The sequence below is a fragment of the Coccinella septempunctata genome, chromosome 3 (genome assembly GCF_907165205.1).
Source record: "Coccinella septempunctata chromosome 3, icCocSept1.1, whole genome shotgun sequence".
Lineage (NCBI taxonomy): Eukaryota > Metazoa > Arthropoda > Insecta > Coleoptera > Coccinellidae > Coccinella > Coccinella septempunctata.
In genome coordinates this window covers 10,770,098-10,784,826 of record NC_058191.1, presented here as the reverse complement: position 1 = coordinate 10,784,826, position 14,729 = coordinate 10,770,098, and the positions used below count along the sequence as shown (strand labels likewise).

The following is a 14,729-nucleotide window of genomic DNA, read 5'->3' as shown; positions in this document are numbered from 1 at the left end:
CAACCACACATGTTTATACAGGGTGTTCTCAAAGGTGAGGCTTTTTTTTTGACAGGTTAAAGAACTCCTCAAAATAAGTCATGGTACCAAAAATCGTTGATATAAAATATTTACCAGGGCTGCGTATTTCGAAACCAAAGTTACTCGAAAATCTGAGAAATTCCCGCTCCGAATCTGCATGCCTACTCAAGGTATGATTTCTGTAGTGCTTCGGATGCAATGCTACAGTGCAACAGAATGTGACTGCAGTTTGGTAATTGCATATGGGTAGTCACATTCTGCAGCCACTGCATGCATCCGACGCACTACCAAAACCATACCTTCATGGGTAGGCTTGTGCCGGCGTAAGGTTAGTATACTGGAAACCGTCAGTCAGCGTATGATTTTTGTGAATTTTCGGAAAATAGTTGACAAATGCCTCACGTTTACTCAAACTCCTCGGATGTTCATAAACTTGGTGCAGAAATGTAGGGATACTGGACGTTTGCACGAATCCCGTGGAACAAATGTTGGTAGACCTGTAACATCGCGAATGGCAGAAATCGAGGAGCAGATTCTAGTCATAGTTGAGGAACAACCGACAACAAGTACTAGATTCATAGCCTGAGTTGTCGGAGTGAGCCACAGTAGAGTTTGAAAGAAACTAAGACAAGAACAATTGTACCTCTACAATTTCCAGAAAGTTCAAGCCCTCCAACCAGAAGACCATCCTCGAAGAAAAGAATTCTGCCTGTGGCTTATAAATCACCAATATCTAACAACACCCATTCTGTTCACTGACGAAGCCACTTTCACAAGAAATGGAGTAAACAATTTCCACAATACCCATGTATGCTCTACAGAAAATCAACACGCTATCAGAAGAACAGATTTTCAGCTAAGGTTTTCCTTGAATGTCTGGATCGGACTCCTGTGTGGAATGCTTATTGGGCCATTTTTTCTACCACCACGAATGTCAGGTGGAGACTTTCTCCATTTTCTCCAGAACAATTTGCAAGGATTACTAGAAGATGTTCCCTTCAATATTTGTCAGAGAAAGTGGTTGTTACTGAATGGAGCACCACCCCTGAGACCACCCCACTTTCGTAGAAACGTTCGAAATTATTTAAATAATATGTTCTCAAATAGGTGGATAGGACGTGGTGAATCCATTTCTTGGCCTGCACGCTCCCCGGATCTCGACCCCTGTGATTTCTTCCTTTGGAGTCATTTGAAAACATTTGTGTACATTGACGGTGAGGTGGATAGTGCGGACGAACCAAGAACGCAACGCATTGAAAACGCTTGTGAAATTACTCGTGGGTAAACTGATGTGATAGTTGCTGCATGTAACCATTCGTTATTACGCCGGGCAAGGATTTGTGCCCATCAATCGAATGGTGATTATTTCGAACAATTTCTGTGAAGAATTCGGAGCAATTTTATCGGTGAGTTTATGAACTGCCTTATTTTTTTTCTTATAATCCCTCTCCATTGAAGAATTTTTCCTATGCTTAGTTTAAACTTTCATAATTATACCTTTCAGAAAAAAATCACCTAATCAATTTAGAAAAATGAATTACAAATTTGCTATAAATTCTTGTGCCGAGGGGAGATCGCAAAGGAAGACGAGCACTTTATTTATTTGGTGAAAACATTCTGACTGAATCCATATGGCATCGTGATTCATCACAGGTGCTATATCCTAACAGACAGATATTACGATCCAGAGTCGTATTAAGATATTGATACCCAAGACTTTTGAATCTTTTTTATATTGAATATTTATATGAGCTACTGCCGGCCATATGATCTCTTTTAATGAGTTCTACCACCAGTTAAAAATAGCCCCACCTTAAAAAACACTCTGTATTTGTTCTTACCCATATCTTCATCTTGCTCTTTCCCATTCTGCAATGCAGCTACTAGATGGTCCACCTGGGATTTCTTTGTTTGCAGTTCAGTGAGTTTACTCTGAAGCTCCAAGTGTTGAGATCTCAACTCAGCATCCCTCTTATCCAACAATTGTATCAATTTCTTTCTATCCTCATTGGCATTATGTACAACCTGTATTTGATTCTGCAACTCCTCTATCTCCTCTGTTATGTAATTACTGGAAAATAATCAACGAAAAGATTGAAATTAATCTGCCTTCTAACTGGATCAGAAGATCAGCAGATTTAATGCACTGGCTTTGAGACAGAGGATTAAAACACCAAAAATTGTTCAGTTTTAGGGTCTTCAAAAAATTGCAGTACAACTTCCTTTTGTAAGTTTCATTGCGAATTTCAAGGCAGATAAATGAACATTGTATATGTTATTATCATACCTAGCCTCATCCGGTTGTTGAAAGTTATTAACATCTCCCTTAGTATCAACCAGTCTCGAGTTTGCCTCTTCCAATTCAGCAATAGCCAAATCAAATTCTTGTAGATTGTTTTCCATTCTAGTTTGATTTGCTATATTCCCTCCTGAAATAGTATTCTGTAATACATTGCAACTTTCACCACTCTGATGGTGAAAAGATGTACATAAGAAGTTTGCAAACAATAATATTCAATAGGTACAAGTAAATTTTTATAGAGTAGAGTCAACAATTACTTTTTTATTTGACGATAACTTTCTGAATAAAGTACAAAAAAAAAATCTCAATATCATTGGAGAACAAGTTCCAGATTTCCATTTAGCATTAGGCAGTTTTTCGTTGGAAACTCCTATATACAGGCAATACAGGATGGGTCTTTGACTTGTATATATATATATATATATATATATATATATATAATATTTCAACAGTAGATTCTTTAAAAAAGAAAAACTTTTTTCTTTATCATTTTTTTCCAAATCGGCTCGGTTTAAAAGAAACAGACTGTTGAAAAACCATGGAACAATGTTATTTTTATTAATCAAGAATGATCACGCCTAAACGGGGAGGCAATGAATACAATAAGGATTAATTCAGAAGCATACCACCAGCTGATATGAATATCAACAAGTGTTACAATCTGAATCGAACTAGCCAATTTGCCATCGTCTGGGCCCCAAATGGAGATCAACGGTTTTATTGAATGCAATGAATCTCGGAATATAGTTTTCCACTTTTCTCATTATGATCATTATGTACCATTAAAATACCAAAAATTCAAAGAACCCAACTCTTGAAACTAAATTCGACGCTATCTAATGAATATTTGAACTTTTTGTAAAATAAAAGTTTTCTTCATATTTTCTCGTATAAAGCGCCGTAATTTATAAAAAACTAGCTGACCCGGCAAACCTAGTTTTGCCATTTAAATTATTTCTAGGGTAGATAATAATAACTAACTCATCGTGATTGCTCGATTGGTCGTAAGAAAAAGGAATGCCTTTTTTTCTGTTCTGTACAATTTTTTTTGGGAATATTTTGTTATATAAACCTTGCCCTAACAATAATAAACACAACAAAAAAGAATTGTCCAATTTGGTGCGATCGTTTGAACAATAAAGCATTTTGAAGTAAACCATAGATCCTCTTTTATTAATATAGATATCTGCGAAATTCGAAAAAATGGGTACTTTGATCGAATGCAACTCCTCTTAAAAGATGCACAGATGCGTAGTGTCACAGGTTTGGCTAGATATTCTGAAGGTAATTTTGTTTTTCCAGGGGTGGCACATTCATTCATTCATTCATTGCTGTATCCCGTTACCGGGAATAAATCTAAAAAAGACAAAAAAAATAAGGGTGCGAACAGACTTGTAATTTCTTAGGGCTAATTGTGCCCTCTTGTGACTGAAGAGACCCAACCGTGACCTACAAATCCTTCCACACTCAAGGCATGGATAGTCACCAACCAGATCTGGCCGCCGCTGTATCCTTCTCGAGTCTCCATTATAACTGTGTACCAAAGAACTCCACTGTGACCTGTTCAACGCTAGTTGTTCCCAGTTATGATTGGCATTAACTGATGTAGTACATCCTTAAACCGCTTATACTGGCCTCCTGGTTTTCGGGCTCCCTCTGTGAATTCGCCATACAGAACTATTTTGGGGAGTCTTGTTTCTTGCATCCTCAGAATGTGGCCGCTCCATCTGAGTCGGACCCTCGTTACTTGAGTCTCAATTGTTGTACAACTCGCGCGTTGCAAGATTTCTGCATTCGAAACTCTGTGGAACCATCTGATGTGCATTATCTGTCTAAGATGACGTTGTTGCGTTTGTTCAAGCTGTTTAACAACCCCTTCCAACTTATATAGGCAGAAATGCAACCGCTTTAGTTCGCCCTTCAGCCGGTGCGATTACTTTGGGGCGTTAGCGTCGAGTCGTGTTACTATAGAAACCAAAAATAATATCTTTGATAGAAATCCTACATAGATTTTCAATCTATGAAATACTGTTCTGATGACAGATTCATTTTGGCGAAGTTTTTCCAAGAAATGTTCTTATTTTTTCAATAATTTGTTCGACTAGTGGGAATCATATACGTTCTTCTAGTTCCATTTCTTGCTTTACTGGTAAGTGATTGGTTTTTTGATAATTATGTTTGTGTAATCATGAAGCTTGGAATTTGTCTGCTCACCGTTGGCTTGAGAAAGTATAAGTTCTTCAAAGAAAAATTGTATTTTAACACGTTTAAAGTTGACTTGGTTTAAGGCCAGCTGTTCGATGAGACCGTCTCCAAAATCACTCCAACTCAATTGTGGCTATTCTTTAGATCTCATAACAGGCCGCTTGGCCACAAGGAGTCCTTTTTGGGTTGTCGAAAAAGGTGGAAAATATGATTCTATATCATATTGGTTCAAAAAATAATACCATTGAGTTTGAATACGGCCGAGTTGAATACCCAAAGTTCATACAAAACCAAGCGTTATTCTTATGAAAATCCTACTAATTTGAGATGAAGTATAATTTTGCAACTGAGTACCAACTTATTTATGGATGTATTTTCAGTATTTGAAAACTCAACATTCCTTCAACAAATTTTTCTCGAAAATGGTTTACCAGAAGAAACAGAGAGTTTACCGAAGAGAAGACTTCGAATATCCAGTCAACAGGAGCAATTACAAGATTACCTATAATTCATTTCTGGTTTACTGTAATAGTTATGTCGTTATATTCCTAACCAATGTCATTTTCTGCAGAACAACTTCTTAGAGATATGGTTTAAGGGTTAATAAAAATTACGCTCCTTCCTAAACTGCTCTTATTTTATTTTGCAATAATTTGTACTTGACTACTTTCACAACACCCCCTGCAATGCAGTCGTTTTATCAGGTGGTACCTTTTTAGTTCCATGGTGGGTAATTTCAGTCTTCAATTTTAATTGTTTCTGTACCTACAATTCAATAGTTGAAAAAAAATCACGATTCATTTTTCAATCAACAAATTTTTCATCGATTTATCTGTACCTAATGTATTATCTTAAGTTTTGTTGCAAATGAATGAAATAGTTTCATTTGTGAATCACAAGTAAGACGACGCAAAGTCTACTGGGGTTCAAAATTTCAAATCGAATGAATAGGTTTTGGCCCGCCAACTACGACCGATGCCGCAGAGCAGTAGTTCCGATTTCCGTCGGTGCGATTTTGGAGCAGCGCTGTTGTAGTGCCTAGAAATCATAGATCGCAAACAGTGTCAATAAATTTAGTACGGGAGTCGGACTTCTTTTCTTTTGGTATTTCTATGTGTTTAATATGTCGCATGTAGGGCGTCCAGCTTTCGCTTCCGTAAAGAAGCGTTGGGAGGACGACAGCTTTGTGAACAGCTGTCTTGGTCTTCAGATTGAGGTCGTGATTTTGAAACACTCTGACCTTTAGCTTCCAGAATGCTCGTGATGTCGAATTGATACGGTTGTGTATTTCCGTGTCTAGGTTAGCCCTAGTATTTATGAAGGTTCCCAAGTAGGTATTTGAACTGCTCGACCTGTTCTAGAGTTTCATTCTCCAGGCTGATATGTGTTTGAAGGCTTTCTGGCGGACTTACTAGGATTTTGGTTTTGTCGGTATCGAGTCTAAGGCCTAAAGCTTCGTATATATGTTTATAGGTATCCAGCAGTATCTGTAGATCCTCTGGGCTGCTAGCTATAAGTGCGCAGTCGTCTGCATATTGAAGATCCGTGATAAACGGACGTCACAGGTCATTATGAAAACTTAAAATGGCTATATCTTTTGATCAGGGACGAATCGGGAAAAATAGTATATACCTATAGGAAAAAAGTGTGTTTTTTGACCTCAATAATCTACTGTCAAAATATTTTTACAGGTCAAAGACTCACCCTGTATGTATAGTGAACCAATTTGATTCATTAAAAAATTAATTCTTTCAACATCTGGTTAAAATTCAGTTTGAATGTATACATTCAAAGAAGAATTTTTTCGAGAATTTTTTGTTTCATTATTCTTATTTTGTTTTTCTGTTTTTACTCAATTACGTAGATAGTTATGTTATTTATAAATTGTTGTTATATTTTGAATGTGTACCAGCCTATATGCCTCCTAAAGGTCCTTTTTGTGACTGAAAATTTTTGACAATAAATAATATTATAAATTTCAACTCAGTTTTTCAGCTTTGAATGAAATTGATAATGAATAAATATTAATAGGTGAAATGAATACTAGAGAAATGTTTACTTACTAGCTAATCTTTCTTGTAACTCCCTAGCTTCTCTCAATCTGCTATCACCTTTCTGCTTCAAACGTTGTAGATCTCTGACTGTCTCTCTATTCATCGACGTCTCAAAATCATTTTTTCTATCAGGGGGGTTTTCAACAAGACATTCTGAATTCTACAATTTTTTAAAATTATTTCCAATGAAAATGTAAACATACGTTCGCACATTTCAGAACAACTCATCATAAGAAATATTAGTTCATTATTATTATACAAGTTATAATTAAGCCCAGTACACTCGTTCTAACGCCTTTCACAATATTATAAAGGGTATTTTACCATAAACTGGACAAACAAATATTGATGTGTATATTAGATCAAGAGAAAAATGTTTGCCCTATCAAGATCATAGGGATGAATTTCGTCTGAATTGTGCCGAAGATCTCCCGTTTATGCAAGTGTTAAGTTAAACAACACTTACCTTTATCTTGAAGATGGTGAGATAGTTATTCAAAATTTGTCAAACGTAAAATAAATTCTACAAGAACAACTCATAGTTGATTCGTAGATTCTTAATGTAATAATAAAAACATTTTTCAGCGATATTTGCGGTGAGATGTGCATGAGTTTTGAAACGACGGTAAATCCAAATTATGGTGTAAAATAAAAAAAAATTAAAATGGCAAAAGACCTGCAAAGTCTCTCACGAAATTGTTGAAATTAATTCAATTTGGAAACTGAGAAGAAAAATAGCGAACTTTGCAGGGTTTCCACCATTATATTTATTTTTCTGAATTCTATTATTTATTATTTGGACAACAAAAAGTTCCAAGGTGTAACTAGAAATCGTTATTTCAAAACTGATAGGTACACAACTCGGTACACTCGGCAAATTAAAAAATAACCTGGAGCAAAATAACAAAATATCTACTCGACTATACTGGGTGATTCATTAAGGTTGGAGACCAAAATTGATAAAATGCCAATATCTTTGGAACAAAAGACATGAGTTAGTGATTTCACAGGTACTGTTATTGTTGTTCTTATACAAGGGTAATGCTATTTGGCATTTTGTCAATAGGGTAGAGTTATAGCTTTGCATTTGAAATTTTCCAGAAAAAAAATCATAAATAAAGCAAGGTGCCACATCATGCGCTTTAGTTTTCTACTGAAGCATTCTACAGTGCGCGTCAAAATTATGGAACAAATTCATTTTCTCAGAAGAAAAATATTTGGCAACAAAATCCTGAAACAGGTCAATTTTTTTTTCACTTTTACCAAATTTTTATGTATTTTTGATGGATTCCTTTGCGCACTGTGCCATCCCAATCAACCCTCTAAATTTTTTGAATAGGGGAAGTGGGTTATGTGGTCTTTGTATCTTCTCTACAGGCGTGGAGAAATTTTCAAGAAATTTTTTTTTTTTAAATTAGTTAGTTCTAAGAGGTTTTCCGTATGTGCACTTTGTCATGGCTCATTTACTTTGAGACAATGGTTGATGAAATTTGTCACCGAATGTAAGTCGACCATTACAGTTTTGTTCATGCACAACTTTCAACCCCTACGAACCCTTTAATGTAGAATGTGTTAAGCGCTTTGATTATTGCATCCAGAACAATGGTGGTCATCTTGAACATTTAATTTAACTTATCTTGTAATGCACAATGATTATCCAGGTCGTACTTCAATGCCGAAATAAATTACCAATGTCACTCCATTTTTTCTCCATTAAAGGGTTCGTAAAAAAAAAAAATTCTTGAAAATTTTTGCACACCTGTAAAGGAGATACAAAGACCTCGCCAAAAAAGTACCACATGACCCACTTTCCCTATTCAAAAAATTTAGAGGGTTGATGGGGACGGCACAGATTGCAACAAAAATCCTTCAAAAATGCATAAAAATTGGTAAAAGTGAAATAAAAATTGACCTGTTTTAGGATTTTGTTGCCAAATATTTTTCGTCTGGGGAAATGAATTTGTTCCATAATTTTGATGTGCACTGTATAAAGTGCGTGTTTTGAAATCTATGTTGAATGCCTTTCAAATAGAGCCCAATTTCATGAATTTAGGGTAATGTTGAAGGAAGTTACATTGGTTTTTCTATAGAGAAAAGTTTTACTTAAAAATAAAAGAGACGGAAAAATGACCTGAACAAAATTTGTGAAGTAGAAAGAGTTGTTTATAATTCAATTAATCTTTAATTGTAATTGTATTGCTGACATTCAAAAGAATATACAGATTACGAAAATTAAAGTCTGAAAATAGGGATTGCCATGAGAAAGAAGATCAGTACATACCACGATTTGTCACTTGAGTGGGGAAATAATTCGTGGCAGGCATAGTATGAACTGATTCAGTGAGAGGTCCATATATACATTCAATAATTTATCACCTGAAATAAAATTATTTTCGCACTAAGTGATTGCAGTTCTAGAGTCTCCTTCTTTCTCATGAAAATCCCTTTATTCATTCTTGAATTTTCGTAATCTGTATATTAGGATACACATATTGGTAAAAAATGCAATTATATTTTTCCAGTCTGAAATTATAATGAGATAGGTATATTTTTCTGAAGTTATAGGGCATATAATTACCGAGTTACAGACGGTCACCACTGTATATGTTTGTCTAGTTTATGGTTAAAAACCTCTATACACGCATATCAGAAAATTAGTAAATTGAACTGACTATATGAAGGGTTAAAATGGTTAATATAGGTATAATTCCTCACTAAAAAATTCAAAATCACCTCTTCAAAGCCCATCGTTAACAGAGAATTCAGTTTTGCCTCACTATCTTTCAGAGCCTCAATCATAGAGGACAAGTTGTTCTTTTCATTTTCATCAGCATTCTTTATAGAAAATACAAGTGTTACAAGAAATAATAGCAGAAAAAGTATACCAAAATAATAAAACCATGGATATCACAACATATCAATTTGAGAATAATAAGTGAATCATTTTCCTCCCAAATCCTGAGCCAAATTGTGAACTGTGCAATATGAAATGAAAATGTCATACCCAAGGATTATATATTATGTCTATTATATGAGGAAAATTACCTGGTCCTCGGAATTTTTCATGCCTGACATCAGAGAAGTAGTGATATGGAGATAATCCCTAATTTGGTTAAGTTTATCTTCTATTTGTTTTTTGTTTGGATACTTTGTGATGTTGTCACATTTTGGGACGGTGCCACAAGAATTTCTTCTGGAATTCGAGGAACTAGTCTGGCTGGAATTTGTGGTACCATTTGCTGAAAGGAGAATGTTTTTGTGAAAAACTATCAAGGCATCAACAGATATCATATTACCATAGATACCATTCTGAGTTGGCTCTTCCATTGTAGAATCCATTAATTCATAAGTTATATGTTGTGTATTACGCGGAAAATTGGACTCCAGTCTCCTAGGAAGCCAATCTGAGCTCTATGGGGACAAAATGAGTGAAAGTGTAAGAAGTGAAATAATTTTTCAATTTCTCATAAAGAAAAGACATTTTTTCTATCACAAAAGAGGTATTGATTAGGAAAACCTTTCTTATTGAATAATAGAGCGAAGACTGGTTCCCCATCAAACAAAAAATATAATTATGTTGACCTATGCGAGGAGCTTAACAACCTACATTTTATTCTAACATTGTATGAATGGCGATCTTATGATATGTTGTTAGATCATTTTTTTTCCTTGAAATCGTGAATGAAATTACATCTTACCAAATTGTTTGGCAAATTCCTCAAATTGTCTCTCTCACTATAAAACTGTTGCTGTCCTGTATTGTTACGATACTTAACAGTATACTTTACTTTTGGAACGGTGCCCGTGCTATGTTTATTCAGCTTTCTTTTATCATCAGACATAATTATTAACTATTTTTAACACGATTACAAGAATACTGATCCAAAATTAGATAAAACATCAAAGTGATTCTTTTATAAGAACAATTTCGGAACTCATTTGTTGATAAAATTAATTCAGGAAGTTCTAATCAAATCATAAAAAGCCAAAATTTTCATGCTTTCCGCCTATTATTGAACATTTTTCAATCATCGAATTAGGGTTGGGGAGGGTCAGTTGATTGTTGGGAAGGTTTTTTATTTTCACATTTTTCTTTCAAGATGAAAATGACGTTGATTGGGTGCCGGTACATTAGAACTACAAGAGCTATGATCTAATGTCATACCACAGACAAAGGGGAACCCACAGAACACAGTATGGAGGGTAGTCCCAAGGGCTAAATCTTTAGATTTTTAAGATTACGGGCAAATATTATAAAGTTAGTTATTAGTTAAATCAAAGATAATCTTCGTTATAAATTATTTGGATTTAGAGCAATGTTCTGGCCTGTTTCATTCTATCTGGCTATAACCAGAACTGTTACCAAAGAGGAACAAGAGATTTCACTCCTCGAATTTAGTTCCCGAGTCTACGTCAATGGTGGGGCGACCTTCGCAATGCTTTGCCTCGAACCAATTTCCCACTTGTCTTCTAGTTGCGAGGGAGCCAATCAGATCGCAGGAATTTCGAATGGCCAATCAGATTGAAGATTCAGTCGAACAGAATCAGCTGGTCTCGTGTTTTGATTGTCAAATTGAAAGCAAATAATCCTTGGTTAAAAGTGTTTTCGTAATCCAATTTTTTCATTAGAATAAAGAATAAGTCATCCATTTATGAATAATATCGATAAATAGGCCACTCCAACCCGCTGTCAGATAGATATCAAAATACAATTGTGGAGGATTAACAGGTGTTGTGTACGTAAATAAAACATATAAATCATATAATTAGGAATATTATTGTACTTTTAGTTAATATACGTACATTGAATTAGCATTAAATTCTTCGAGTGAGAAATTTCACTTGTAATGACGCGTTTTTTGTCGTCCACAATTTTTGTGAGGTTAGAAGGTTGGAATGGCTTCGATTCGTAAGAGTTTCAATCGTTTTCTTCATAATTCAACAGACAATCATATTGACAATATCAATGTTTCTAGAGGATATTTCGTGATAATTTAAAATTCAGAAAATAATGTTCCGTCTGCTAGGTTATGTTTGAAAATTTCGAATTTGACGTAAGGGACTCCGCCCATTTCTGCTCAAGGTCACAGTAACACGCAGCGTCATAATAGTAGAGTGAAATCTCTTGTTCCTCTTTGCTGTTACTCTGCTACAACTACTATTCTTAACGTTAGAATTGATGTGGGTTCTTGTTATTAAATGATCTGCTTTTACAATGAAAATAATCCTGTTTAATGTTTAAATAAACCATGAACATAAGTCTTTACTACATAAAATATATTATTCTAAAGAAAACTTAACAATCAAACTGAAATGATCAGATCCCAGTTTAAAGTTGGGTATCCTAATACGACCTAATTGATTTTTTGTTGGCAGTTGGAATCTTGAGATAAGTTTCAATTTATCCTCTGCTGTCGAGTCACCTCGTTTCCTCCCACTGAAAAATATCGATTTAAAATTACAACGAACAAGGTTAGTTGTGCTTGATGTTGTTTTAAATACTCTATGAAACTCTTACAATAAAAACATACTTTTTTCATTTCTGTTTCCATTGGGCGTATCTTTTCAAGTAATCATAAGGTTCGCAAGTATTTCTGAACTTAACAAATGAGCATGTTTTACCTATAAAATATATAATCCACAGTGATCCATCTATCCTGGTACGTTGTGCCTTCAATATCATTATTACGGTAATGATTATAGGCCGATTTGAATGAAAATGGGTGGGACAAAGTTCCAGAGGAAAACTTCAAATCTTGGATGTAACTTATTTTCAAATTATCTTCTCTTGAATTTCCACATCCATTATGAAACTCATTTCTACGTTTAACCATCTCAGCATACTGGCAGTTATCTTGAAAATAATATAATAAGAATTGGCAAACAGCATGAAACGAGATTTCACCTGTCATCTGCAAAGATTCAGGTACTAATACTTTTCCAGTGAGTTCTTTTCCAGATTCCTTAGAAAGAGATCTTTTGCATAAATTTTGATAGTCCAAAATTCCCTTAGTTATGAATTCATAAACTGCGGAGTCTGGTGTAGAATTCAAATCCCCTGTTACAATTACTGGGAGGTATGAAGGCTCGCCACTAAAAATAATAAATTCTCTATATAAAATCTTGATTCATAATAATCCCACAGTGTAGACTGAGGGTTATTCTCACTTCTTATTAGAGCATATAAATGCCATTTTGTCAATTTCTGCTATTAAATTTTGAACTTGGGCTAACCGGACATCCTGTCTTTTTGGGTTGTATAATAAATGCGTTGTTGCCACAACAAACGCCTGTGTATGAACTTCTTTAGGAATAAACCTTGCCACAATCGCAACATTATCCCTGTTAAGAACAGGTACATTTTCCTGAAAATACTCAACCTTCTCATATTCCATAAGCTGAAGCCTCTTTCTTTTGTAGAATATGGCACAACCATCTGTTCTTATACCCGTTCTCTTTTTGAAAATGCTCTTGTACCCTAGAAAAATTTATTATTTATCATTACTTATTGTATGTACGGGATGCTGGCACACCTTACCCAATTTCTTTTCTAAAACACTAAAATAGTTGGTTATATGCGACTCCTGAACTTCTTGGAAACATATTATCTTTGATGGAAAGGATAATTTAATTAAGGTAAGATAAAAGTATAACTTGCAATGAAACTACTTACATCAGGATTGGCATCTCCTATTTCCTTCAAAATATTTAACCATCTTACTTCCCACTGTAAAGCTTGCTTATTATGCTCTCTGTAGAGATATTCATGATTTTGGACCAAATCTTGTGCAAGAACATTGTAAGACATGAGAGTGAAAACAAACTTTTTATTTCCTCCCTTATTGTGAGAACTAAGTGATTCCCATCTCCTTTCTAATTCTTGCAAAACAAGGAAAAAATACTCAGTAACTTTCGATGTGACCTCACCAGAAAGAAATATTCATTTGAAATAAAACTCACTTTTATCGCCTTTTACATCAGTGTTGTAGTTCAGGGGAGGTGGCAGAGTATGTGTTCTCCTATATTGATGATTCACATTGCTCGATGAAGGTATCGGACACCTATTAAAATTGAGAAAAAAATTCGGATTCCAAGGTTGTTGAAAGTATGTACCACCTGCTGCATCAAAGTATGGATTCGCTACTAAATTAGGTATGGAAAATGTTTGCCAGTTGGTGTCTGCACAATTATCAATTCCTAGCTGGGATTTTGTTCTTTGGGGCACTAACGAACCACCATGATCCGTTCGTGATGGACTAGATACAGACCTTGAACATCGGCCTTTCTGATTTTTTGATTCGGATTTTGTAAAGTTCTTCCGGTCCATTATCGCGGTACTTCTTTTTTGAAGATTACAAATAATTTGAAATGTTGCATTTGATTTAAGGTTAGGTGCTGCTGTCAGTAGTAAAAGTTGAAACTGAATCTGGTGAAATAAAATCAACTTATGGAAATTGTTCAACAGCATTACTATCGAGCATTTTTCAATGCTGCTTTTAGTGTCAAGGTTCTGCACTTCAATGAATAATTAACTGATTGGTGATGAACATTTTCCAGAAAACACAGAAAACAATTACTTATGTCCAGAAACATGACTCTGCCTTTGTCTCTGCTTATGTCACAGAAAAATTGTTCTATATTTTACAAAGACTAATTTTCTCTTCGTAACTTTCTTACTTTATTATTTAATTGCAGAAAACATTATCCTTCAATGTTTTTACCAAAGATTATAAAGCTTACTCTATTATCTTTGGTTTCTGCTTTTTTGAAGCTTAAGGAAAAGTTAGTCTGACTAGGAGAAAATAATTTTAAAACGTGACTCCAGGTTCTTATTCCTAATAAACAACCACAGAAATCCATAAACGTACTTTTCCGCACTAGTGCAAGAAAGTTAGACTAAAGTGAGTTTTCCCGCATTAGTGCGGGAAACCGAATGAGTGAAGGTAATCTGAATTAAAATACTGTTCCCAAGTCATGCATAACACCCCCCGCATGCGACTGTTTGCCTGAAAACCGCTCAAATGATCTCTTGAAGCACTTGTTAAGAATATAAGTATTTTGTACTTTCGTGCGTTTTAAACCTACTTTATCGCATACATTTAAGTTCCGAAAGTGTCACTTTTACGCACTAGTGCGGGCATTGAACA

At 34.9% G+C, this 14,729-nt stretch overlaps 2 protein-coding genes across 7 annotated transcripts in view; both read right to left on the bottom strand.

Moving 5' to 3' along the window:
* The window catches only part of LOC123309064 (pericentriolar material 1 protein), a 32,321-nt gene extending 21,618 nt beyond the window's left edge, over positions 1-10,703 (bottom strand). For 3 of the 5 annotated variants that reach the window (XM_044891908.1, XM_044891909.1, XM_044891911.1), the window contains exons 1-7: positions 10,281-10,703; positions 9,879-9,993; positions 9,628-9,821; positions 9,316-9,417; positions 6,592-6,742; positions 2,309-2,450; positions 1,863-2,092 (exon numbers count right to left, since the gene is read on the bottom strand). In XM_044891908.1, coding sequence (XP_044747843.1) covers positions 1,863-2,092; positions 2,309-2,450; positions 6,592-6,742; positions 9,316-9,417; positions 9,628-9,821; positions 9,879-9,993; positions 10,281-10,424 — 1,078 coding nt within the window. In that variant the 5' untranslated portion in view covers positions 10,425-10,703. Of the gene's footprint in view, positions 1-1,862; positions 2,093-2,308; positions 2,451-6,591; positions 6,743-9,315; positions 9,418-9,627; positions 9,822-9,878; positions 9,994-10,189 lie in introns of all 5 variants that reach the window. The other 2 variants (XM_044891912.1, XM_044891910.1) reach the window with 2 other exon arrangements.
* A 1,087-nt stretch (positions 10,704-11,790) lies between these two features.
* On the bottom strand, positions 11,791-14,185 carry LOC123310054 (protein angel homolog 2-like). 2 transcript variants are annotated; one of them, XM_044893422.1, is made up of 7 exons: positions 13,543-14,185; positions 13,256-13,455; positions 13,121-13,190; positions 12,751-13,060; positions 12,488-12,675; positions 12,205-12,436; positions 11,791-12,019 (listed from the first exon to the last, which is right to left on the bottom strand). In XM_044893422.1, exons 1-7 carry the CDS (start codon positions 14,048-14,050, stop codon positions 11,863-11,865), a joined length of 1,665 nt encoding a protein of 554 aa, XP_044749357.1. In that variant the 5' UTR covers positions 14,051-14,185; the 3' UTR covers positions 11,791-11,862. The 2 variants fall into 2 exon arrangements, with proteins under 2 accessions (XP_044749357.1, XP_044749356.1); XM_044893421.1 differs by having other exon boundaries at positions 13,256-13,461; positions 13,543-14,184.
* Positions 14,186-14,729: the final 544 nt, after the last annotated feature.